The sequence below is a fragment of the Sebastes fasciatus genome, chromosome 21 (assembly GCF_043250625.1).
Source record: "Sebastes fasciatus isolate fSebFas1 chromosome 21, fSebFas1.pri, whole genome shotgun sequence".
Taxonomy (NCBI): domain Eukaryota; kingdom Metazoa; phylum Chordata; class Actinopteri; order Perciformes; family Sebastidae; genus Sebastes; species Sebastes fasciatus.
This window is the reverse complement of record NC_133815.1, coordinates 13,910,994-13,938,570: the sequence shown is the minus strand read 5'-3', so window position 1 is coordinate 13,938,570 and position 27,577 is coordinate 13,910,994. Positions and strand designations below refer to the sequence as shown.

At 41.8% G+C, this 27,577-nt stretch overlaps 1 protein-coding gene across 1 annotated transcript in view; it reads right to left on the bottom strand.

Annotated features, from left to right (window-relative positions):
- The window catches only part of pola1 (polymerase (DNA directed), alpha 1), a 56,854-nt gene extending 29,833 nt beyond the window's left edge, over positions 1-27,021 (bottom strand). Inside the window, exons 1-33 of the mRNA XM_074621388.1 lie at positions 26,849-27,021; positions 25,395-25,522; positions 25,070-25,166; positions 24,913-24,990; positions 24,687-24,802; positions 24,496-24,558; positions 23,780-23,881; positions 23,518-23,671; positions 23,256-23,418; positions 22,894-23,066; positions 22,666-22,778; positions 22,126-22,239; positions 21,961-22,035; positions 21,719-21,857; positions 21,407-21,561; positions 21,230-21,314; positions 21,024-21,085; positions 20,325-20,414; positions 20,077-20,193; positions 19,821-19,996; positions 19,568-19,697; positions 18,760-18,879; positions 18,588-18,675; positions 18,379-18,503; positions 17,791-17,940; positions 16,737-16,859; positions 3,407-3,439; positions 3,153-3,245; positions 2,831-3,036; positions 2,568-2,700; positions 2,275-2,406; positions 1,292-1,466; positions 479-660 (exon numbers count right to left, since the gene is read on the bottom strand). Of these exons, the coding sequence (XP_074477489.1) occupies positions 479-660; positions 1,292-1,466; positions 2,275-2,406; positions 2,568-2,700; positions 2,831-3,036; positions 3,153-3,245; positions 3,407-3,439; positions 16,737-16,859; positions 17,791-17,940; positions 18,379-18,503; positions 18,588-18,675; positions 18,760-18,879; positions 19,568-19,697; positions 19,821-19,996; positions 20,077-20,193; positions 20,325-20,414; positions 21,024-21,085; positions 21,230-21,314; positions 21,407-21,561; positions 21,719-21,857; positions 21,961-22,035; positions 22,126-22,239; positions 22,666-22,778; positions 22,894-23,066; positions 23,256-23,418; positions 23,518-23,671; positions 23,780-23,881; positions 24,496-24,558; positions 24,687-24,802; positions 24,913-24,990; positions 25,070-25,166; positions 25,395-25,522; positions 26,849-26,897 (3,939 nt within the window). The 5' untranslated portion in view covers positions 26,898-27,021. The remainder of the gene's footprint in view (positions 1-478; positions 661-1,291; positions 1,467-2,274; positions 2,407-2,567; positions 2,701-2,830; positions 3,037-3,152; positions 3,246-3,406; positions 3,440-16,736; positions 16,860-17,790; positions 17,941-18,378; positions 18,504-18,587; positions 18,676-18,759; positions 18,880-19,567; positions 19,698-19,820; positions 19,997-20,076; positions 20,194-20,324; positions 20,415-21,023; positions 21,086-21,229; positions 21,315-21,406; positions 21,562-21,718; positions 21,858-21,960; positions 22,036-22,125; positions 22,240-22,665; positions 22,779-22,893; positions 23,067-23,255; positions 23,419-23,517; positions 23,672-23,779; positions 23,882-24,495; positions 24,559-24,686; positions 24,803-24,912; positions 24,991-25,069; positions 25,167-25,394; positions 25,523-26,848) is intronic.
- Between the last annotated feature and the right edge of the window lie 556 nt (positions 27,022-27,577).

Genomic DNA, 27,577 nt, shown 5'->3' with positions numbered 1-27,577 from the left:
ATATCAGTGAGGGTAGGCTAAATAACAGAAGCCCCTCTCTGTATTGGATTAGACTGCATTAGTTTTAGCTAGATGAACCCAATGACCTGGCAACTGACTGTATTTCAAATGTGTCTCTCAGATCCAAAAAAGATTCTTAGACAGAAGATCATCTCGACCAGAACTCCCTTGGCAGAAGTGATATTGTTTCTCAATGGGACTTTTCTGATTAAATAAAGCATTAATATAAAATATGAAATCATCTGGAGCCGTTTTGGCAACGTTTCCTTTGGGATGACGTCAACTTTTAGATTTAGATCTCTGTCCAACTGCATGTACGCCGAAGAACTAGTCTCAAATGACTACAATGACTGGTCACATGATTTTAAGATTGGATAAGCTAGGTGAAGACTTGACACATTTTGGCTAAATCAACATTTTAGACTTTTCCAAGAGTAATCCATGTGAGAATATGTGCGTGTGCATGACTTCTACTCACAGCTCCTTCAAAGACGCTGTCGTAGATGTTGTCAGTGCCACACTGAGGGCAGGTGAAGGTGAACCTCTCGCAGTCTTTGTAGCGCTCTTCGTCCGTCAGCTGGACTGCAGCTCCCAGCGTACTATCAGCCTCTTCCTCCCTCTGGTACTGCTGGTGAGCTCGGAACTGACCCGGGTCAAGACCTGGTACGGACGAAAGATAGTTCTGGCTCACACTATAGATCGTTTTATACCGTCACATTTCTCCTTTTTTTACATGAATCTACAATAATTCGACGGGAAATTTCCATCCAAACACACTTTATTTTATGACAATTCGTCAACAACGAAACATCTATTTTGTACTTTTATGAGGCTGTTGTGATATTAGGTGTGACAGCTTTTCTATGTTTGGCCGCCTCAGCTGTCAACAGACTATAAAACAGGAATTAGGACTAATGCGAACACATACATAAAGAGAGATTAGTACTATCACTCAAAGTAAGCTGTGCCCCACAAATACCTCATGGCCTGCGTATATTTATATAATAGTATGTCTGTAAACTGCAAATGAGTCATTTAATCACTATAAGAAGTGTTATGCAAGATGATGTCAGCAACACCAATTAAAAATATTTCACTTGCTAAATTATAATTAAATACTTTCGTCAAGCATTTGACTTTTTTTTTTTTTTTAAACTAATTTCTATAATTTGTCATTTTTTTTGAAGGCATAAGGAAACCTGAAATTCCTCAAGTCATAATTAAGCACCAGAGTGACGTCGGGCCACCCACTCTCAATAAAACTAAAGTCTTTCTACAGTCATTAACTCACCCAACCACGTGGCGATGAGCACGCCGTCGATGCCCTCGATGGGTTCACAGATGCGGGATACCACAGGGTGGACCTGCTGGGCGAGGTAGTACTGGGTGTCCAGACTGAGACCCTCCTGCTTCTGGAGCTGCTCTAGAGCGTAGGCTCTCTGACTGGCTGCCAGCGTGGAGCCGTCCTAGGGGACAAAGAAAAGACATACGGTGGTGTGAGTGGTACCTTGAACTTTATACTATAGTTTACATTATAAATCTATCTGGATAATCTCACTTTGGTATATTTATCAATCTATGGTGTTCAGTGCATTCCAGGATTTAATCTAGTATCGATTTAGGACCATTTTAGGACGAGGGGAGAGCATTTCTCTTTGCTTGATAACATTAAAAGTTAAGATAGTCTTTGCTGTCGGCCTCCCGACTCATTTTAAAAAAGACAGAGATAAAAAGACGGAGAGAGATTACATGAGCCAGTCGAAAGGGCGAGCTGTGGAAAAGACAGAAGCGTGGCGGTTAAGTCCTTTTCTGATTGTTTCACGGCGGTTACGTTATAAAGCAGAAAAGAATAACCATCAAACACTCAACAGATGATTCACTGTGGAGACAGACACTCTTAGTTTAACTTTCCTCCTCTGAATTTCATTCATTACATCCAACGTGCATCAGTAAATGTCGTCGCAGTTAGACGAGACCTAAAGTTATTTTTTTTCCCATCATGTTTTTTAGATGAAACGGGCAGACACACTGAACTGCAGACTGCAGAGTGTGTTTACCCCTGCGACCACCAGCAGGCCTCGTCCTATGTCATGTTGCTTTTGCACATCAGCGGACTAATTTGCCTAATCTTCGCAGGTCTTTAGATCGCTATGGAAACGCAGACAACAGTTGATTGAAGGAACCTTTTAGTTCCTTGAAAATTAGTCCCGGGACTAAAATTACCAGGAACTTCTTGATGGAAACCCGGCTTATGTTTCTCTCCTATACACACACCTTGCAGATGATGTAAGAGACAGTATCTCCAGATTTGACCCGGTGACCGCCCTGGGAGTTGATCCATAGAGCCACATGGACGTGAGGGAGGCTCTTCTTATCTGGATAGTCCTGAGGATCTTTAGTCAGAGCCTGGAGGAAAGAGCACGACAGCGACAATGACCAGACAAGTAATAGCAAATAGAATAGAATAAACCAAATAAAAACACGCCCAGAGCCTCACATAGGGTGATTCTGGTTAAGGCTTTTCTATTCAGGCGTGGAAATGTACACATATACAGCAACGTCCTCACCTTGTTTATCTCATACTGGTTGAGTGGTACGGTTCCAGCTGCTACTTTCTCTCCCATCTCCACCAGGTGTTTCTGGATGTTCTCCACAATGACATCGCGACTCTGGTCCGACAGGATCTGACCAATCACATAGCTGCAAGAGCAGAGAAGAGCAAAGCAGAGAGACACATTTTATCATGCATGCAAGTACTTCAATGGAAACCCTTTTAAGTCCCTTGCAATGCCTGATGTGTAGCTTTCAGTCACAACTCTGTTTAACGTACTTGCCACATTCCTTGGCCAGGTCACACCAATCTCTGCGGACGATGTCCAAGCCTTTGAGCTCCTGCTTGACGCTGTATCGTCCTTCGCCGTGGTTCTCCACCACCAGGGCAGCGTACTTCTTCTTCTTCAGCAGTAAAAGCGACTTAAACACGCCGTCGATGTCGATCTCCAGCAGTTTGTAGAGCTTGTTTACTTCGGCCTTCACCTGGGAGTAACAAACATACGTATTGCATTCAGTGAAAATGTCAAATATCGAAACAACTGAAGAAAATGAATACACAACGTCTCTACTGCTGGGTGAACACGTGGAGACAAACGCACCTTATTGCCAAGTTTGTAGACTTCCTCCAGAGACTTGCTGTTGGTGTTGATCATAATGGAGTCGGTATCTCCGTAGATGACTTCCAAATTCATCTGAGTCACACAAGAGGAAAATGACATAAGAAAAAAACAGTTTTAGCTTCAAATTATGTCTGGACAATAAACCACATGTATTGAATAAGTAGAATTCTATCCTACAGTTTTTTACATTTCCTTGACTAGATTAGTATTATATTAGCTTGTTAATAACCCACCTTCTGAACCAGGTCTTTGGTGTGCATCAGAATCTGAAGGAGAAAGCAGACACAACAGTATGAACGGAGGCTGATACAAACAACAAAAAGCATGACTGCACGTACAGCATTTCAGCACAGTAAACAAATACATCACTGAGGAACAAACAATGATTAAATATTAAGTTTCTCTGTTATTTATTCTCTCTGTGTGTGTGTGTGTGTGTGTGTGTGTGTGTGTGTGTGTGTGTGTGTGTGTGTGTGTGTGTGTGAGACGTGTGTGTGCGTGCATTTGTGTGGACATCGGAGCCGAGCAGGTGACTTGCTTTTAAATGGGGGATAATTGGCTAAGAGGGCAATTATGAGAGCGTGCTGTGACAGGCGTCTTTTCAACCCACACACATCCGAGCCGGGCAACACACACTCGAACACAGACTCGCACCTTAATGACTCGTAATGGCCTTTATCACCCGCTGAGTGAGTGACGGACAAATAAGAGAATTCTGTTAACGCAGGTTGCCCACTGTGTGTGTGTGTGTGTGTGTGTGTGTGTGTGTGTGTGTGTGTGTGTGTGTGAGAGAGATCTGAGCAGCGGAGGGATCCCAACAGGTGGGGGCCCAGAGGAGGGGAGGGCAGGGTTGGGGCTCCGGGTGGCTAATCTGGGGGGTCGGAGGGACGGAACGCGGTGTGACCTGTCACCAGCAATCTGCTCCTCAATCAACCACGGACGCATATATACACACCCCGACTCACACTGTGCTCCGTGTGGGGACAAGGACGTGGCTATTTCAGAGTGTGAGGAAGGGGCGGGGTAGGACTGTGGCAGGACCAGGGTTTGGTGGGGGGTGGTGGGGGGGTGTTCCACTCCCTGAAACCAGAGCGGGACTTAAGCATGCTTTATGGGCTGCTACATACCACTGTACGGCGGCGGGGGGGAGTTTGAGTCATTCACAGAACAGCCTCCTCCATTAGGGACTGCAGTCAAGGTCAAGGTCTCACCACAAACACACACATTCACATTCACAATCACACACACACACACACACACACACACACACACACACACACACACAGAAAATCTTGGCCTAAGCACATTAAATTGTGCTGCTAAGCTTTAATGCAGACAAAATGACTAGCCTGTCCTGCTGGTTTAGGAGACGAAGAAAGGGAGGGGAAGATGACGATGTAATAAGTCTTAGGAGAGGCTCAGATTGAGTGTACAGTTAGATAACTCTTCAGAGCAAAACTAATGCTGTGTACACACTACACGAGCCGAATCTGGGCCCGATTCCCCATCCTTCCATTCGGCCTGAGTTTCTGATGGTTCTATAGATTATTTTTCCAGATATTCCTGTGGTTTGAGGTATGTTAAGAGTGTTTTTAACATCCCTGATCGGCTCGGAAGTCCATCCTGGCCGCACCGATTCAAAATCGTAAACATCAAACATCTTCAAAATGTACGATCAGATCTTCTGTAGTGTGTGGGGAACCCCGAGGACAGTCGATGACGGCGTCACGTGGGAAAGGACGATAGCCAATTGAGAATCAGGCTGACTGAAGCAGAAGGACAACCACCGCCGTCATGGCAGCCGTGGCTAACGCATGAGCTAATGCAAAACGTGAAGCATAAAGTAGTAGTAAGATGGAGCTCAGAAATGGAAGACCAATTTGTTGATGTGTGGCAACAACACCAGTGTTTATTTAACGTGTCTCCACGACTTCATCCATATTTTTTTTTATTTTTCTTCATGAATATTCAGTACAAAGTTGTGTAAAAATCACTAATTCTTCCTGGAAATGATCATTGTTGAGAAATATAAAATAAGACGTCTGCAGTCTAAAGTAAAGCAGGCTACTCACACAAAGGTTGCAGATATAGAACAGTAAATGTCACGGTGCGACAATCGGGGCAGAGACATTGAACAGGATGTTCGGCTGTCCCTGAACAAATACCAATGAGGAGCTTTTGAGCAAGGAACTGTGTCTGCGCTCGATAGTCTAATGTTTGTGTTCAATATGTTCATATTTCTCAAGACATACACATGACAAAGTGTGTTCTTGGGATGGTGAAATTGTGGCTTAAATGGCAGAGCATACCTGAAGAAATGTATATGTAAATGTAAATTTATAAATATTGAGGTTGTTCTAAGTCATTTTATTTTTATTAGGCATTAAAATATCGGTGGTCGAATTAAGTATTTCATCATCGGTATATCATTATACTGCATTTCATTATATAGTGGAATTTCTGGAAACTAAAATTCAACTCAATTGAGAAATAATTCATACATAAATAACCAGACAATCCAGCAAATTAAATACCTGACAAATCAAAGTACTTCATCATATCGATTGATTATATTGAAAACATCTTGTAAATCAATTTCTGCCACAAAGTAGACCTGCTCACTGATTAGAAACATTTCCCACAAAACACTAGTTCACCCTCGCTGTGTTCAAACAACAGCACTGCGTGAATAAACGCAGGCCTTTTACTCATTTGAATGGGATCATTGCGTTTGCTGCCTTTAAGTGATCCAATTCAAATGAATGAGAGCGCTCCGGCGACAAAATGCGTCAACGCAACGTCATCCAGCGAGGTGCCGCACATTCACTGTATTATAATATAAACACAGTGTTTTTACGGTTTACTTCACGATCACGACAATAAAAGACAAGTGATTACTAACATGAGATCTAAAATCCTGCGGCTACTGATGAGCTTTCAAATTCACAGATCTCAAACCAGACTGCCTGGATCATATTTCATTGTTTCATACCTTTTATACTTGTGCTACAAAACTTTCATCCTCTGTCGCACCAGTGCTCTGAGCAAAACAAAGTTAACGTACAGCCCCGGCTATGAGCTCTCCAGTAACACTTTTCACCATCATAAAACAGCAAAAGAGAAGCGCTGAAAGAGGCGAGAGACAGATGAGGAATGATCAGAGAATAGACGGAAGGAAAAGGGCAGAGAAGTGATGAATAGAGAGCTGTGGGAAAGACAGAGACAGAGCGACAGCAAAGTGAGGCGAGCGAGGTGAGAATGCGTTGATGTAATTGATGTGCGGACTCATTTAGAAAGGTTTTTCCATATGCTGTCAGTCCCAGCAGGACAGACTGCTATAAGGAATGAACCGTGTGAAAGACAAGTCGTTTGACCATGATGCAATTTGCGCAACTGACTGTATGTGTGAGCGCTCATCTTTAAAACACATGCCAACACACACATGCTATATGGACCAATGCAAACACAAAGCCCCCCAGGGGGTAGGAAAGCGAGTGTGTGTATATCGTCAATCTGATGACTGCACTAGTCAGCACCGCGCATGCCGCTCATACTGGGGCAAACAACTGAAAAAGCTGGACTCGTATTACTTAAAGTCATCCCGATGCTGTGTCCTTCAGCAATATAAAGGAGACTTTCACATCAACCAGATCAAAAAAGGGATTAATGTAGAGCTGCAACAATTAATCGATGTCAATATTTGCTTGTTTTCCTACTTTTCTTTGATGGTAAATTGAATATTTTTGGATTATGAAGTAGTGGTTGAATAAGATAAGACATTTGAAAAAGTCACCATGAGCTCTGGGAACTTATGATTTATTTATAACTATTTACTGGCATGTAGCAGAGCAAATGAAAAGCAACATTTAAATGTAGGTTTATTTTATATTTCTCCAGACCTGTGAGTTATGATTAGACAATTTACTCTAAATCCAATTTCAATAGTTTGGTATCCAAAACGAGTCACGGTAAATCTCTTCTTCTCTTATTTGCCCTATTTTTTGACTCTGTAAATTTCTTCTAATTATTAAATTTCCCTCCTTTTTGTCGCACCGTGCAACATCACTCAATCTTCTCATGTTCCTGCCTCGTTCGCTTCTCGGCTCCTCGGTGTTAATTAGACTGGGCAGTAATTGAGCAGCTCACTGACATGTGCCCCGCGGCGTGAAGGATCAGGACGGAAGATTGGTCGGTAGAAAAAAGACTGAAACACTTGCAATCGCTACTCCGGGTCATCCTTCCCTTTTCGGGGCCTCAATATATAGGTGAAGGCTCAGGTGTCAGTTTGCATTCTTTGGGCTGTGAGAGGTCAAGGAGGTTCAGAGGTCAAATGAGATGGCTTGCCTCTCTTCATATGCGTTCTGTATGCATGCATACACATTGCCATTAACTACGGCTACTCACGTTTCTTTTGACCGCACTGAAGAACACTAAATCCGACGTGCATTATTAAGAGTAAGGCCCAAATGAACTGAACCAAACAAACGTTGGCGATGCTTGAATACAAGCACCCTTTGATTCAAAATGTACATTGTGCCTTTGAACTGATGTGAAAGTAATACTTGTAAGAATTGCAGTCCCATGAAACTGAAAAGACATCAAAACATTTTAGATAAACCTGCAACTTGCAGCAGACGGCCGCTTCAAGACACTGCAGTCTGTCGCTATAGTTTATGACCTGACAGTAGTACATGAGAGTGCTGTGGATAGTTCTTGTGTTCCCCACATATATTTCAACTCTGACAGCTTACAGGTGACACTTTCACGTTGTACTACCCCATTTTTTAAAACATAATGTACCCAACCATCTGCCTTGAGACTTGAGGACACAGACTTCAGGGCATCTGACCCTGCCAATGTTGCTAAAAGATGTAGTTGGGTTAAGTGGTGCGACCGTAGTCTGTAACACTCAAAGCTGCCACGAAGTGAACGGGAGGGAGACAACTACAGGAGCACAGGTCCACGATAAATGACTAATCTTGTCCAGCTGACTAGTGCAGCCGGATAAACCTAAATCAAGGTTTTCAGAAGAGATATTAAGTTGGAAAAAGTGAGATCATCTACACTTTAATACCCAAGTCCTAATATCTTGTTATAAAATCTGCACGTGCCCAGACTCTGACTTGACTTTTCACAGCTTGCAATCCCTTTTAATTTAGTGCTTTTAACATGTCTTTGCATGTGCACCAGTGTGTCCATTAGCTGTGCGATATTGCACCCCCGTCATGCTAATTGATGAGCGGTTCGGCCTTGTTGTTGTGATATCTGGCTTTTCCCCCCAGCTGTCGCTCAGCTATTTGCTGGTCTTATCTATAAGGGATTTATGTGTCTTGTTGTGATGTCGCTCTCATGTATTTCATTTCACTCCCCCCCAACCCCACCCCACCCCGCCTCCTCATCAAAATATCTTTTGTCTTTTGCCAGGCTGTCATTTTAAATAAAGAATATGGGTCTTAACTGATCGGCATTGGATGAGTGACAAATGGTTTACAGATTGAAAAGGAAGCAATAAAGATAATACACAAATACACACACAGATAATACCCCTCCACACACACACACACACACACATACATACCAAACCCCCCCCACCCCCCCTGTGATCAGCAGATCAGAGGCAGCATGTTAAACCTCAGTGCGGCAGAGGGCCCTTGTAAAAAGAGCCTGGGGCACCAGTGACGATTGTTTTGAAAAGCACTCAGCTGAAAAGCATTTTGGGATGACAGTCGGCCGACTGAAATAGCACCTGTGGAGGAACACACCACTGTCAGAGCTTGGGGGTGGTTGGAGGGGGGCGTTGTACGCACAACACGTACACAAGGCACATGAGTATGCGTGCACACACACACACACACACACAAAGACCCCCTTTTTCACTAACACAATCTCACACACAAAGATGCATAAAAGATTTGTAGTCTCTCTTCAGCTAGTGTGAGCGCTCATGTGTGCACACACCTCCATACACAGCCACGGAGAATGAATCTTTCACGGAAATGATTTCACTTGCAAGAATGCATGAGTGCAAACACACACACTCACTCACTCACACACACACACACACCTGTCCTGGCAGATGCCATTGCTGTGTTCTCATGTCTGCTAATGGGAGGGTCAATCTGTTGCAAAGCTTTGTCTGATTTAATACAACCGGCTGAGATCACAAACGCCGGCGTTCATCGAAAATAACTCGACAATGACAATAAATCCTCCCGCTGTCTGGTCAATTAAAAATGTGGTTTCTTTGATAGCCGGAAAGGACACATCCTGATGTGTCACTTCATCCGTGGCACGGTCAAAGAAGTCACCAATGAATTCTTAAAATGTTGCCAGGCAAATGAGTCAACAGGGCTCATTAAAATGTGATATTTGAGATAGCCGGCAGTAGATGGTTCAGGAAGATGAAATGACCTTTGTCATTACGCATCAGCTTCAATTTCATACACTAAGTCAGGTCTAATTTTTATGAATATATTTTAACTGAACTTTAAAGTGTCGATAATTCATATTTTTTTTAATAATGTATCGAATGAAATTGTGATTTGATTCACTGGTTGCTCTCATCGCGTTGTTTTCTGCAGCAGCAAAAAACTCTAAATCCCACTGAACACTACCGACTCAGCATCAAACGAAGACAGACAAAGTCAACAGCTACTAGCTGGTGAACAAAGTGGAGCATTTAGCAGCTAAAGAACCAGATATTTCCTTTACGAGTTGGTGGAGACCAAAAATAGAGCTAAAAGAGAGAAAATATATAATAATACTGGACTTGCATTCATCGGATGGCCAGAAACACGACTCCAAATGAATGATGATGTGTTGCTCCATAACTGCCAGATGTGTAAATAAGCAAGTCGATGCCAAAATTCTGAAAATGCGACTTGTACTTGTTTTTCTACAGTACTGCAGGTAGCATCAGGGCTCGAGACCAACGTCGTCACGTCATCCCGGGGACGACGGAAAATGTGTTTGGGGTGCAGTAAACTTATTATCGGCACGTCCAGGTGACGCAGCCTATTTGTTCCCCTCATAATGCTACATGGCAGGACAAGAACTAGTTAACGTTAGCTGTTAGCAGCGCAGTCCTGCACACTACCATTAACTAGCTCTCGTCCTGCCAAATTCAACACGGGAGATGCCATATATTAAGATGTGTTCATGTGTTTTTCCAGTCAGTAAAACTGAGTATTAGGCGAAGGTATATTCTAACGTTATCGTGATGTGTTCAAATGTAATCTTGTAAAATGTAGTTTTTTGGTGACAAACTTGAATAAATCCAGATGTTTGAAGGAGATGTTTTCACAGCAATATAAAATAGATAATAGAGGGAATTATGATCTGTTTAACTTCCTAACAAAAACCTGAATGCAAACAGTAATAAAGGGTCGAAAAGTCAGAGTGGAGTAAATGTAAGCATATTGTTATATCGTTGGTTCAATACACAAATCGAGTAAAGTAGATTAGAGGATCGAGTTCATTAGGTCATAAATCAAGAAATGTAAAGGTTTTTAATAGAACTGAACATACAGTATGTATCACCTACTTGTCAAGTCAGCTTAAACCATGTACTAATTATCCTCTCGTTTACAACTCTATCAGTGGCCCTGATAAAGACGCCATATGTCGGATCAATCCGTAATGAATCGTAATCCCTGCCATTACCCCGGTCTCACATGGCCTCATTAGTAGGTGTTATTAAAGTCGCAGTTTAGACTCTGAAACCTTGTCCTCGTCCACTGTCAGCCGTCACAGACAAGCTAATGCGGCCAAAATAGCAGCGCTGCTCCCATGTGACTATTTGTTAAGCCCACTGATATCAAGGAGTAAAGCCAGCTCTACGGACTACGGGACCACGGAAACATGCAGCCCCTCATTTCCCCAGACGTGCCTACATGTGCTGACACACACATATATATATATCAGCGCAGGCAGGCTTATGTATTCTTAAATCTAATTCGGGGAAATGTAAAAACGACCCCTGTGACTCCGAGACAACGGCAGCGATTGAGACCCTGAATGAAAGAAATGGGGGGCAACGATATTTACTCACACCCCCATCACAACACACAGACGAGACATGAGAGGCTGGTTTAGGTATTCCTGCGTCTAATTCGGGGAAATGATTTGTGATTCCCGAGACAAGAGGAATGATACAGAACCTGAATGAGGGACACCGGGGGCAACAATATTTACTTAGACTTGATTACAAGCACACGCACTCCTCACACACACACGCAGAGGTTTAACCTAAACCAAACTTTGACCTCTCCACACCCTCGGGCTCCGTTACCCAAGCCCCGCTTCCATCCCTCACTCCGCATGCCATCCAATAATGTGAACTACGAGCTCCTGTCAGGCTGTTTTTAAACACAAGGACAGAGACTCAATTACAGCAGAATGGCTTTCAGGAGTCATCCTCCATCCTGAGACACACACACCTGCTAATGGTTGTCAGATTTGCTGGCAAAAGGGTCGAAGGGTCAAACCAATCTGCGTTCCGCAACAATCAACGGCTTCAACCGGGCCTCTGTTGTTAACATCACTCGATTAGGAGGACTTACACACACTAACACACACACTCGTACAGTTTGTGATCAAGAGAAACCGATTCATTCTGTGTCCTTCCTTACTTGCATTTAAAAGACACCAAAGAGAAACTGCACTCCAGGCAAAGCAGCTTTTGTGGTGCCCTTGACTGTTAACAGACACTTCTCTATTTGCAATGACGAGCAACATTAACACCAGCACAGGAAATTAACACCGACAACCAGCCAAATGCTGTAGAGTCTTTCCCCTGCAACTGATCTCCGATCTACAAGAGAACAAAATCCTCCTTTCTCTACGTTTAATTCTCTCTAGTTGTAAGGTGAAACTGTCATTTGAAGAGAGGGGCTACGCCAGCGAGTCGTCAGCGGACAATAAAAGTCTTCCTGGTATGACGAACGCATTTATCAGCTTATTATAACCACATGCGTGTAAGTTGTCTGTGTTTCATATATCGGTTTTCTCTGCACCCAACTGTTCTCTGGCGAACATACAAAAGGACCCAAAATAACGCTGAGGGGTTGAGGGGGACATCAATCTGTGGCTGTGTAATCCTAAACCTTCACCTTCCTCTTAATACCCATCATCCCCCCCTTAATACCCACACATACCAGGACAGAGCAGGGCCACAACAAATGGTACCCCGACAAAGGGCAGAGTTCGGGCCAGTAGCACTTGTGCGCGCACACGCATCGACACATGTACATCAACGCATACATGCAGAGACCCAGATAGATACAAGACGCACTCAAGAAGCACACATAAGAGGAGTCGGGAGGGGAGCTAAGTGGGGGGGGGGGGGCTTTCCCATCTTAAACTTGGCAAGTCTGATCAGAAGAGACACCGCCAAAGGGTCTGTCATCCACCCTCTGAAACCCCTCATCTGAACCCTCCCTGGGCTGAGAAACCACTGTGGCCCCCGGCCTGACCCGTCCTGCCACATAGGGGGGGTGGATGTTAGGCCCAGAGTGAGAGAAAGATGAGAGCTAAGCCAATCAATAAATACGCAGAACACATGCACATTCACCCGCGCGCTCAGATGAAGGGAACGCGCCGGGAGGGTGGATTTACACCGCGGACAGAGCCACTGGTCTGTGTACGTGTTACAATTACAAAAATAAAAAGCCTCCTAAATCTTGATATGAAAGGTAGAGTGCAAATGTGACGATTAAAATGGGGGCCGGGGTGCAAACGGCAATACCCACAAATACACTAGAGAACCCCGCTGTAAATGCCAGCTGGCCTTTCTGGCTCGTAGCAGTCGGAAACTACCAAGAACTACTTGGCTTACAGTTATTAAACTGCTGCCTGAATCAGACTGCTCTCGGCTTCTTTGCCCGGGTCGGCCAGCATACAGTACTTTAGTATAGTCAATCCAGCTAACGAAATAATGAGCGGGGGTTGGATAGTAGATCATGAGTAATTAAATACAATTTAAATGGTATTTGTCAGATTAAAGTCCAATTTGACCAACTGTATCATAAATGTTTAGAGATAGTATCTAATAGGGGTGATAATAGGGGGAAAAGAAATCAATACAGCATAGTATCGCGTTATTTTGCATGACAATATTGCATTGATACAGGTACGTCAAGTATCAATCTTTTATTATATAAACCTCTTAAACCAATGGCCCGCTGGCAGGCCCGGTCGTTATTCTGAATTTTAAAGGTTGAAGTGGGCTCAGTCTTAAAGCCACAGTGAGTAGAAAACCTTAAGAATCAATTGGTACCAACCATGTCATGTTAGCTTGCCGGGAAGAATGCCAAATAACGCTCCAAATGCACGCTACAGCATGGCCATTTTCAAAGGAGTCCCTTGACCTGTGACCTCAAGATATGTGAATGAAAACTCGGAGATGAACGGAGTGAAAACTGTATCTTATTAGATAAAACAGATGTTGAAAAAAGGTAATAAATCGCAATATATCTTGTCGCAAAGTGTTTTTAAATCGCAATAAGATTGTATTGTGACTTAATTATCGTGATAATATCGTATCACGGGGCCTCTGGTGATTCCCACCCCTTAATATCTAACAAATAAATGTCCATATATAGATCTTGTTGAGTACTAATATCCTCAACAACATTATTTACAGCATCTCATTTACAGTGGGACACCCTGGATGTGTTGATGCCGTGCTCTCCCCCAAACACACAACCTGCAGTATAAATAGATGCGTGTCTAGGATCATGGATACAAAGTAAACAAAACACTAAGATTGTGCAAAGTGGGATCTCCCGCTACCTCAGCAAGTTGAGGTCCATGCCGTGTACTCAGCACACTGTGGGTTCAGATCTGACTGATGACCTTTTGAACAACCGGTGAGAGGACCTGAGGGCATACAGTAAGTATTCAGTTTCTCACAAAGTCTTAAAATATATATTTTCATCCTGTCACATCAGCTTTGAGGGCCATTACCTGACTCCGGATGTATTGCTTTATTTTTTTTTTAACTTCTTCATTTCATTTGAACCATTTGACTATGTTCAGTAGCTGTCATTTTTCTGTGTTATGTAAATCACTGCATTGCAATTTTTCTAATACATGATCTATAGGCCTATATATTTCTAGTGCTGCAATGATTAAACAATTATTTGTCAGCTATTAAATTAATCGGCAACTATATTGAAAATTAATCAGTTTGAGTAATTGTTTAAGAAAGAAAAAAAAGTTAAAATTCTCTGATTCCAGCTTTTTTAATGTGAATATTTTCTGGTTTCTTTACTCCTCTATGACTGTAAATTGAATATCTTTGAGTTGTGGTCAAAACAAAACATTTGAGGACGTCATCTTGGACTTTTGGAAACACTGATCGTCATTTTTTCACCATTTTCTGACATTTTACAGCCAAAACAATTTACGGATCAATCGAAAAAATAATCAACAGATTAATCGACAATGAAAATAATCATTAGTTGCAGCCCTATATATCTCAACTTCTATTTCCATATTTATATAAATTTGTATATTTGTGTGAATATTTACTTCTTTATTTGATTGCTGGATGAACACAAACAAAACGTCACTTAATATCATAAGCGAGCGCCAATATCTCCATGTCAGCATATTCTTAAACTACAGAAGCAGCTTAATAATAAACTGTGGATCCAAATAGTACATGTTTGTTTTATTATCTCCTTGATTTCCCTCCGTGACAACATCCTGCTTAGTTGTGCACCCTACAGCTCTGTGGCAGAACACTTATGCTCCGTTACTTGTGTGTGCTCTAAGTGAGAAAACTGCAAAGGATAAGGAGGTAAACAAAAAAATATGTTTGTTGAAGTTTTAAAAAGATTACTTAACCAAGTCCATTACAACATTTGTATGTTATTCAAGGCTCCTAAACTATAAGGAATGCAAACTTGAATTTAACCATCATTAATATTCAGTTTAACAAGCCTGCATATAGCTTGCAAAGTGCAGCAATGTCACCATTTCAGACAATGTAAATGTAGCTGACTTTGTGGTGACGCTTCCTGGATAAAATAAAGCCAGAAGGAGGTAAAGTGTAATTAACCCATCCACCTCTGGCTGTTGACGGAGATACTGTACGAGCAGTAAGTCTGGAGGGAGAGAAACCTCCACCTGCACCGGAGAATCAAATGTGCACCTTTTACAAAGTAGCTCTGTCAGCCCGAACAACGAGCGTGACTGGAGGCACAAACGGACTGACAAAATAACAAACACACACACGCACACACTGAGTTACTGCCCTGCCCTCTATTAGTGAACACAATGAGTGTGTAAGGGGATCTTAATGAAGGACTCCCCTGAGGCAAAGCTTGACGCCTCTGCTGAGGATGTGTACTGTTAGAGCTCATTAAATGAACATGAGTACTACCACTGACATGGTGGGAGAGAGTGTGTCTGTGTGTCTGTGTGGTGTTCAGTTACAATACCAGATTTAGCCGTTTATGTCATGCGGCACACATGCCTCTGTGCGCCAATTTATTGAGCGTGCACGCCCATTTTGTTCCATTTGCGTGTGTTGAAAGAAGTCATTACACAACCAGACTTTACATGGAGAGAGAGTGAGCTTCATGTGTGTGTGTGTGTGTGTGTGCGCTCGTGGCATTTTGTTACTGGAAAATACTTACACAGAGCTATTGATATCACAGGCAACACAACAGGTCTCTTATTCTGACAAAATGAACTTGAGGGAATAATAAACAAATCATATTTAGAACAAGAGGAAGGGCACGGGGGGGGGTTGAGGGAGGGAAGAGATAATTTTGTGGATGACGAATGTGAGACGGGAGAAATCCAAATGAGAGAGAAAAAGATGAAAGAAGTCAGAAAGAGAAAATGTTATAGTGGAAGGAGTGGTGCCCGATGTGGAATTTGATGCAGCAGTGCCCTCTTGTGGATAAAAATGGAAGTGTTATTATTTTTCTATTGACCAGATTCTAAATCACAAAAGGACTGTGGGACATCCTCATTATTTAATCAGTCTGAGTGTGTTTTGTGGCTTTGTATGTCCCGCCTGCTGTAATAAATGTTCCACTTCAGTTTAACCATGAGCTTCAGATTATTTGGAGGTGTATTAGCCAGAGGTGTGGACGCGAGTCAGACTCGAGTCACAGATTTGAGGACTTGACAAAATCAAAAAAAGACTTGCAACTTAACTTTGGACTTTAACACCAAGGACTCTTGACTTCACTTGGACTTGGATCTTTTTTTAAAGATTATTTTTTGGGGGCTTTTTGGCCTTTATTTGATAGTATAGTGGATGGACTAGAAAGGGGGAGAGAGAGAGAGAGGGGGGGCAACCTGTGGCAAAGGGCCACGGGTTGGCTTTAAACCCGAGCCGCTGCGGTAAGGACTCAGCCTTGGTATATGGACGCAAACTCTATCGGGTGATCTACCAGGGCGCCCGGACTTGAGCATTTTGACTTGAAACTACTTGATGCCTTCCCCCAAGCTCCCCCAAGTATGTTATTTCAAAAGTGTGCCATGAATCAATTCCTGGATCAACTATTCATGTGCATTTATGTGCAGTATGTGTGTTTGACTCACCTCTCTACCCTTGTGTGTGACCAGGGCAGCGAGCGGCTTGGCGTAGAAGCGGCTGAAGCTGAATCCCAAGCAGCCGTACATGCTGTTCGCCGTCAGCTTCAGAGCCTTCTGACGAATGTCATACTGATGGACAGATAGACAGACGCAAATCAGACCAAACGGATTTCAAATTCACTTGAAAACTCCAAATGTTATGAGAGATTTGACAGGTTAGAAGTTGTCTCACTCAGCGGTAAATAAAAAAATCACATCACAAGTAGGTGCAAGGCTAGAGATAAGACGGGTTAGATGGTTAACCACACTTGTCATCATAGAGCCCATCAGCCTATTGGTACATGCAGTATATGATTGTGGGAACCATTTTGATCCAACTCGAAACATTGTCCGTTTAAATAAACGTGTGGTTTTGAGTCATTACTCTTTTCATCCAAATGAAATCCATTTTGTCAAACAGCACCATCACGCCTACTAAACAGCTATTTGCATGACCCTCCGTGTTCGCTGAGCAGGTGATAATATAATGCACTCAAAGGCGCCCAACTGCGGTCCGTCTGTATGATCCAAACAGTTCTCTTTTCACTAATGTGTGGTTAAATAAACACAAGCGTTGCTTTAGTGCTTTGGATTTTAAAATGACAGGAGAAACACAGTAAGTATTTTTCCCCATACTTTTTGCAAAACAATGAATGTTTGAACATAATAAGCAAACAGATGGACAGAGAAGACGATTATTCTACAGGAGTGGCTAGATGTCACCAGTGGCATTATTTTTAAGTGACATGAATTCAAACACAGACACATACGATATCATAGGAGCAAACTAAACAGTTTGTTTAGCCTCCAGGATGTGAGTGTTACCTTAAGATTTTGTGTGGTGTATCATTGTAAAACTGCCTCAACATTAGTGGACACATTTTTGTACTGCAACTAACTTTAAATAGGAAACAAGTGGAAAATAAGGGAGGTGAGTATCCATACCAACTTTGTAAATACTATACAGTATGTACAGCATCTGAGTTTCAGTGTGCATGTGTGTGCATGTGTGTGTGTGTACCTGCATGTAGAGGTCTGGGTTGATGTCTTGCTGTTTCATCAGCTGTTTGACCTGTTTACGCCGCTCGACCAGCTTCCTGATTTCTTTGGGCAAGATTCCCATCTCCAGGTCTGTATCTGGAATTTCGGGAATCTCCTCCGACCCGTCCTCCTGTTACCATGGAAACAAGAGTTGGAATTTACTTGGAAGTCAGGCTCTTTGCACCTCTGTACCTGGGCATTCGGACCAATCCATAAAGCATGCCTGGTACTGTAGATAGTTATTCATTTTGGTTACACAAACACACCTGTTTCTACAATGAATATTGGGGCTGTCACGATTTCGATCTTAAATCGGAAATTGATCGAAATTGGCTTCCGATCTTAATCATCGAAAACGATAGCAGGATTGATGATTTTTTTCCACTTCGCCCACTCTTTTAAAATAAGAATTTGAAATTGTAAATGACAGTTGTCAGGGCATAAAACCAATGATCTGTTGATCTTTACCAATCAAGACTCCTTAGTCCAACAATGGCATGTTTAAATCAAAAATCTAATCGTGATGACACCCCTAATAAACATAGAAACAAACAGTGCACACACACACCTCATTCTTCTTCTGTGAGTTTTGAGCCTCTCTCTGCACAGTGGTGAAGCAGATGTTGAACTCTTGGATGATTGAGGGATACAGGCTGTTGAAGTCAAGCAGCAGCACAAACTTGTCGTAGAAACCTGCAGAGAGAGAGTGAGGGAAGTTATAGAAATATGTACATAGACAGAAAGGAAGACTTTAAACTAAAAAAAACACAGACTTACCGACTTTAGGATCCAGCACCAGACCTCCAGCATAGGCTGCCTTCTTCTTCCGCTTGCCTTTCCCTGCATCCGCATCTTCTCCTTCGGCCTGAGACGCAGGAACAAAGAGAAATTTGTCACATGACTGTAAAATCACTAAAAACAAGCTGCGTGTGATTGTGAGTGGCGTTACCATTTCCTGCTGGGTCTTTTTGAAGGAGAGTTTGTCAGGGACGATGTAGTTTTTGTCGTGGAAGGCGTGAAGCAACAGGAACTCGTTCCTCTCGGCGCGACCGCCCATCAGAGTACGAGACTGCAGAGAAGAAGAAATCAGGTTTGACTGAAGCAGGAAGCAAGTAACATTAGCAAAAGGAAAAGCGTCATAAACAAGAGGCTGCATATGACTTGAGCCAACCTGAAGCAAGGCTCAGAGGTGATATCTTTATGTCCCACTGTAACCGATCTAAAATGTCATCTTACCCCACTGTATTGTATTTTGTAGTTCTCCCTGAATCATATTGGCTGATCAAAATACACCGTCTATAAACTCTGATAAAGGCTTTTAAGATATAAAGCTTTCACAGGAGAAGCAAGTCTTGCTTTTATCTGCAGACCGTTTTGTTTCTGATTCAAATTTTCAGTATTTGTACTTCAGCTGTACGATAAGCGAGAAGAGCTGCTGCCTGGAATTCAAAAACCTCAACTATTGTGCATCCCCGTTTCTTTTGTCATGTCTTTAAAAAGCTTTTTTTCAAATAATGTTGTAATGTGGATATTTTTGATTCGGAGAGCCAGATGCATTTTAAGCAGTTATCAAGATGTTAATATCCTGACATTCAGCAAATTGTGAAGTGACTGCAGTTTTAATAGTTTTTTGCGTTTTCTCTTTGAGCTGACTAATAAGATTAGACGATAGCTGTGTTGTAACATTTAATGTTTTTGTTTTTTTGCAGCTGTGGGTGGCTGTTCAACGACGGTAAAGAAAAAAAAGGTGTTGTTACCATGACGTTGCCAGCAATGTTGGTGATCTGCAGGGCCAGCGGCAGCACGTTGAGCTCACACATCATCTGGAGGATCAGCTTGGCGTCCGTCCATGTCAACTCCAACAGGTAGAGCAGGTGAGGAGAGTCGCTGATACAAAAACACACACATACATATTTAAGGATACAGTTTTTTTGGGTCCATGTTGAGATATGGCAAAAAAACAAAAACATATCAAATTTGGTTGAACTGACCCTTTAAGGACAAACAAACCTGTAGAGATTCTTGATGTCTTCCTGAGGGACTGTGACTCTCTCCGTCTTCAACACCTGCGTAGCCAGTTCAGTCAGATGGTAGCTTTTACAGCGAATCAGCTCCTTGGCTGAGATCTCCACGTCGCACACCAGACGACCACAGGTTGCGCTCTTCTCTGCAAAGGCACCACGACCCTGTCGTGTACAACAACATTTAGTGGTGTACAATAGGTTATAGAAAGAAAAAAACATGTATTGCTATTTATTCTTCTTACCCCTAGTTTGGGCATATTGGCCCTCCTGAGGCGTCCAATCTTAGACCAGTGGGGAACCTTGCACACATTGATCCTCTGCAGAATCACTTCCAGGTCAAAACCAAAGATGTCATGACCCTGGAGGAAAAGAATAAGGATTAGCATACTAATTTTTACCATGATGAAACACTGCACCTTCATCTGGGCAAATGATTTATCTGCAATCCATTCAGGAAATTGCATAGAATTACTGTTAATCTTCTACTCACCACCAGCACATCAGGGTCGATTTTGTGCATCTTGGCCAGGAAGAAGCCGAGCAGAGTCCGCTCTGTTGCAGCGATCTCCACTTTGCCGTTCTAACAGAGGAAGGGAGTCACATAATCAATGTTTGTCACATACATTGAAGAAAATATGTTGGCAAAATATTAGGACTGCCCCCTCTTAGTTGACTAATCGATCATTTTCAGTCTTAGACGAATACGATTTCTTTAGTGAATTAGTCATTTTTCAATGCTTTTTCATGCTGAATGACTTATTTACAAGAAGCGTGTGAGCACATCTCTGGTACACACAAGATTTAAAGTGGTGCTTTTGTGTGATTCTTTGTGGAGAAACTCAGTTTCACAGATATGTCGTTTAAATCAACTAATCGATTAGTCGACAAAATCGTACCAGTGTTAGTCGACTAAGAAAAACTAAATATATTCTCTATTAATTCTAATAGAATCTACTTTTTGTACAAATTAAACCAAACTACCTTTCTGTAAAGTGCTGTAGAAACTGCTTTTATTTAAGTGCAACATGAAAAAAGTGTATTATATTGCTGGCAATTTTCTATCCCTGCTACATCTGTACATACACACATCCTGTAAATATGTAAAAACAGATGTTTCTGAAAATATAAAAGACAAGGTATTTCCTGTTTCTAGTACCAAGCTGAACCCCATAGCTACGTGACCTCTCACCTTCTTCCTCACAGCATCTTTGAAATCGTAGGGGAAGATACAGTCAGCCGGTTTACTGACCACTGCAAAGACAAAAATATATATACTAACAGTTACAAAACATTTGTCATTTTACCGTTCCTTCTCTCGTCAACTGAGCTTTAAAATTCTATTACATTCATGCATTACAGTGAAAACATTCAATAATACGAGTATAAATAACTTACCACAAAAATGGGTCTGGTATGGAGGCTGAGGTGGAGCTTTATCCATATGGAACTGGTAGTGGACCAGTGCCGCCAGGGACACAATCTGCAGAGGAATAATTATATCCTCAGGTCCTTGAACGCACCATAAAATAACAAGGCTAAATAACAACACTAAATCATTCTATTCATTCTGACCTCGTTGTGGTGCGTCTTGGGGTTCTGGATGGTCTTGAGGCTGATGGACATGACGGTGATGGGTGGAGGCGACAGGTCTTTGACCACAGTGACCAAGTCGCTCCTCAGGGCCAGAGCCTCCACCTTACACCAGCTGACCGGCTGGTTCATCAGCTCTTAACACAGACACAGGAGCACATGTGAATTTTCCAACATAAAATAAGTTGTTATTATAAATATCAAAATCCCTCAAATACAAATCAATTTAAACTAAATGAAAGGTGTTGAAATCAGTTATTCAAACATAAAGGGACAAAGGGACATCCTCCTTACGTGGTGTCTTGATGTCCAGCCAGCAAGGCCCTTTAATCTTTCTGCTGAGGAGGAAGTGCTCCAGACTGGAAGTGTTGGTTCCAAAAATGTGGGAAAAGGTCGCCCCCTTAAGGTCTGAAGGCAGTGCAGGGTATTCAGCCTGCAAAAACAATATTTACCACATAGACAAATAGGTTATCATAAAAAAAACATATGGGCGTGGACTACTTCTATCTAAGAACTATGTGTGCACATCCACTCACAGAATATCTGACTTCCAGGTACTCGCACTGAGTGGGCACATCAGGAATTTCAAAAGCGTAGTCCTTCTCCACTTTCTGCAGAGAGAAAACAAGCACAAATATGTCAAACTTGCCAGAGAGATACATTCATGCTAGATACAGTCCGTAACAAAGGTTGGCACTGACCTTGGACTTGAACTTCATGATCCTGAACTTCTCAGAGAGGTCGTTAAACTCCTGGTAGACATCCATCATTCCTACAGGGGTGTCCGACACCTCGCCGGTCTTAGTGTTCACTTTCTGTTCACGAAAACAGTAACGACAATTGAAAGAAATCACCAAAAAAGTAATGTGTGAAGTGATTTCACACACAGACAAATGTACTCTCAGTAGCTTTGAATTGTCCTATAACTTTACAGATTGTTTAAAGCTGGGGGAACGTACTGTATGCTGTATATTATATGGTAATAGCATGGGTTTACACAAATATAATACAACTTCATACTGTTAAGTGTTTTGGAAAACTGATGGCAACCAAATCTGAACATGTAACCCCACCTCTCATCACAGAAATAAGAGCAAATATCGTATACTATGAGTGATGATTCTTTGAGCATTGAGTTTTTCAACTGAGCGTATAAAGGTGAAGAAAAACGGGTTGTTTCCTAAAAACATGGCAATCTTGTTTCCATAATATACAGTAATGTGACGGAGCAGGAAACTTACATATTCGCGAGGCAGGAAGTGCATGGTCCGCTCAATGTTCTTGACAGTGACACAGCAGCTGACATGAGACTTTGCAGACTCAATCCAAACTTTTCCAAACAAGTACACCACACCTAGGCCACAGATGAGTTAAAATATCAGGATGTGATCCACAAAATCTGAACAGGATCTTTGGATTATAAATTTAGCATCCACAATATATTCACTCTAGGTGTGAATATTCCGTACCTGGTTGGCTGTAGGGGTCTTCAAAGGCATCCAACCAATAGAAGCGGAAAACCTGCTCCCCGTCTGCTCCCTCCGCCAGCGGGAGTTGGCTGGAGTCAACCTGTATCTCTACCGGAGCCTCGCTGACTCCACCTTCCTCCTCTTGTCCCCAAGAGCTACCGACCCTGCTGGACCTGGAAAAGGACAGAGGAAGGAAGACGCTAAAACTGAAGCTTGTGTTACGCTGTTACAGAAACATTTCTGAGGTCTTTACATGTTAGCTCATTAGTTTTAATGCATGTACAATATTTTAAGATTAAGCCAGAAAAAATCTCTATATTTCCTGATAAAGTAGAAGCAAACAAAACAGATAATAGGCTTACAATAAGACAGGATCCTGAGGCTCTGCTTTGGGCACCACTTTAACTGCTGCTACTGTTTTAGATGAAGGTTCGGCGTCATCTTTAAGAGCAGGCTTCTCCTCCTCAAGCCCGACCTCCATCGGCTCATCGAAGTCCACCCCGTCAAACGCCAGAGCATCATTCACTGAGAAACAAATTGTTATAAAAAGGTCAGTTTTTTTTGTGCTAGAAGCAAAAAGAAAAAAGGGCAAGAAGCTGGCAGAGGCATATCTCTCTTTCTTACCTTCCTCTTCATCCGGCTCCTCCACTTTCGCCCTCCGCTTCTCCACGGGACGAGCAGGTTTGGAAGGTGGGAGGCGGGCTGATGGCCTGGGGGTCGGGTCAGGAGGCGGTGGCCTGATAACTTTGGCCTTTAACCCCGTAGCTGAGGTTGACTCCTGGTATTACAGAAGTGACATACAATAGTTTACGATTATTTAACTGTATAATTTGGCCGGTGATGTAGTTCACAAATACTTCCAATCATATGATGGGTTAGATGATACCTTTGGCATCTGAGGTTTGATGGAAAAGGGATTCATGGGTGATCCAAGAGACTTCTTTTTCTTCAGATTGACCACTGGCGGAGGAGTTAGAAGAGACGGTTTCTGGGAAGACAGAGGGAGAGAGAGGTTTTAAAAGCAAATATCACAACATATCATATGGGTATAGACAATGAAACAACTAAAAAGCTCAGAGGTTTAGTTCTTGTAACAGCACTTTGTCCCCTTCATTCGTCCCTTTGAACAACATGACTTGCTCATTCATTACACGTCAGGTAAAGGCCTAAATATAAATGTCAATGTGTAGAACAATTTGGTTAATTGTGGAAAACATATACCTAAATACTGCTATCACAGTGTCTCAACAGAGAAAGTCAAATGCATTAGTTGACAGTGAATTGTGTTGAATTATGTTTAAGTTCTGCATTGTCTAGAGTCTAGACAAAGCCTCTCACCCATCCCACCACGACTTGATCTCATTATTTCCCAGAGGCAAGCCCAAGTGTCTCACTGAGGGTAAGCAGAATATGTATTTTGGTCATTACAGCTAAAAGTGGCATAACACATATCTACAGCCCAGTTTATTATTTGTTGTATAAACATGTTAGGTTTTTTACTCATTTATTTGGGAAGGTGGTCCTCGGAAATGTTTTGACAATCACAAGTGGGCCTTCAGTTGCAAAAGGTTGAGAACCCCTGGTCTAGACGATATTACAAACCTCAGAGTGCAGGTCCTGTAAGATGTCTCCTAACAGGTCATCTTTGGACAGGTCAAAGTCTTTCTGCAAGAGACAAAATGACGCTTATGGTCAGTGTATGAGCAGAAAAGGGGCAAGAGCAGAAACATCTCTTTTTATTTCAAGTTAAGATCAACACAGGGCACACTTGTAATAGAAGCAAGTCAACACACCTCAGCTGGCCTCTTCACATGACTGTTCATGAAGAGGCTCTTAATGGTGTTGGGCTTGGCTACAGCAGATTTCTTCACATTTTTCTTTGAGGCTGCTCCTTTAGCACCTGCTTTTCCTGCAAACACAAACACATTTTCACAAAAAAGTTCCTCTTTGTGCAAAACTATTTCCTCACACTCACAATACACATAACTTGCTGCAACGCAGTCCTATATGAATGTTTACCTTTATTGTTTTCAAGGACATCATCATCCAAATCATCGTCAAAGATTTCTCTTCCATCCTCCACATATCCTGTTCCGTCTGAGAGAAGAAACTTTCACATTAGACCTCTCCATCAGACATAATCCCACAGTGGATACAGCAGGAGGCTGAGACTCACCATCATCTATGATCCAGTCATCCTCTTGTCTTTCTCGTACCATCTTCGAGTACTGCTGCTCGTCCACCTCCTCATACACACTTGTAAACTCCTCCACCTGGAAAACATGCACACTGGTTGACCATAATGAAACAAGCATTGCTGAATAAATATCTGACCCAAATGCACTATTCACCGTTGGATAACAGCAGAATTATTTTTTAAATGTACAAAAAGTTGAATTAACCTGTCACACTGAGTTAAATTAAATGCAAACGATTACACCTAGATTGTGTGATATCCATTGTTATGCATACATAATATGCACAATACTTAAGTTTCTCACCTCATACTTGATCTTCTGCCCCATCTTGGCTTTCTTGAGCTGCTCCAGTGCAGACTTCCTCCCCACCTTCTCTTTCTTCTCCCGTTTGGAGCGAGTCTTTGCCAGACTGCAGGGATCACCTCCATCGTCTGAGGAGAGGAGAGGGGACACATGAAGACATGACGCAGAAGAAGCAGGTATATGAACATGACAGGTAGCATTTGCAGAATGTCCATCCCAACAGATACTGCAAGTAATATCACATTTTGAGGGGAATTGCAGGGTTTTGAAGAGCGACATTTTTGCTGTAACTTTTGCTCTTTGAACAGGAGGACTGTCTTAGTGGCATTTTGTTAACTATCAGGGTGATGCTGTGTATTCACTCTGTTCTTTTAAGTTTACAAACTATGGAGTCAATCAGGGAAGATCTAATGTTTGAAAATGTTCAATGCTTATTTAGAATTCAGAGCATGGGAATAGTTGTAGGATTTTGTTGGTATACCTGCATATGTGGGATTCAAGGGTAATGAATTTGCAGACAGCATATCTAAAAGATCACTAAATATAAGGCATATACTGTAACTGGTAGGCCTAACAATAACCTGATATTTTCAGGTGGAATTTCATTCATTCATTTCATTCTCACTGTGCAATATCATTTTCCACTTGTGCAATTTTGTTAATAGTCTGTTTATTGTCAATACTGTATATACTGCTCCTATTTTTATACTTCCTTCTATTTAAATGGTTCATATTTTGTTACACTTTGTTTAGCTCTTTTTTACTGTTAGCTGATGCATCTTGTTTTTTGCACTATCCTCTTTGCTGCTGTACACTGCAAATTCCCCCACTGTGGGACTAATAAAGGATTATCTTATCTTATCTTATATATTTAAAAAAATAATTTTAAATTTATTTATTTATTAATTAATTGATGGATTTCATTCGTAAATTATTTGTATCATTTCTTTTTATTGCCCATTAAAATGTCAAATAGTTATTGACTTTGTAATTTAGTCCATTTATTCATAGATTAATAAATATATATTGTAAACAAATTTATGAATACCTATTTTCATTGTACAATTAGCTATTAATCAATGAAATGCTTTATTACCATTTCCGTGTGGTCCTCCTCTATATTATTAATGTTTATAAATAATGTATAGATATATTTAAAGATCAATTATCTATTTATAAGAAAAACGTCTGGGTTGGCATGTAAAATATCTCTTGCTGGTTAATCCTCCAAACACTTGCCTTTTCTTTCTTTTTATGCATTTGTTTTTCTCGGGACTAATAAAGGAATATCTTATATCTTATATCTAAAGCTTAACTAGCTGACGCAGTTTAATACACACACAGTAATGGCCTCCCTTGTTGCAGAATGACAGAGTAAGCTGGCTAACATGTGAGCTAACTTCTTCACTTTCTCTCTGCAAGTCAGATAGCAGCAAGAAACAACAACAACTCACCTCCGTCTGGAGCGTCCACGTCTTTCTCTGGGTTTGATACCGGAGCCATGACTTTTACTTGTTTAGTTTGCTCAGTGTGACAGCTAGCTCCTCAACACGACGATGTGACGGCAGCAGGTCAACACAACAACAGGACTAGTCCGCGCCAAATGCTCTTCCCGGGGAAAGTCATACGCAGGAAGTGACATCACATCGCTGTCAGCCAATAGAAATGAAGCGCTGTCTCCTCCACTCTGTCCACGTGGTGGCAGTGTTGCTCTACTTTACTCTTCTTCTTCCTCTTTGGTGTTTATTGGTGGATTAGCAAACCATCTTAGAGGTACATTACTGCCACCATCTGGACTGGAGTGTGGAACAGGAGATTGTGCAGAAACAAAATAATAAAAAATAAATAAAATAAAATAAAATAAAAAATAAATAAAAAAGTAAATACAAATAATAATAATAATGAGGAAAACTCTAGATTCGTTTAACTAAATCAGTTTCTCTTAAAAACTGAATAATTGCACAGTATATGTTATCTGCTGTATTCCCCAATAGACCTGACAATGAAAAGTCCTGATGTTTTGCCTTCCTTAGTGACTGTAAAAGGTGATTCCTCTGGATACTGTAATTCTTGCAGTGTATCACTACATGTTCGACAGTTTCTGGTTGATTACAATATGTGCATTTCCCAGTTGTGTGCTTGCCTATTCTATATAATGTATGGTCAATTGATTATATATATAT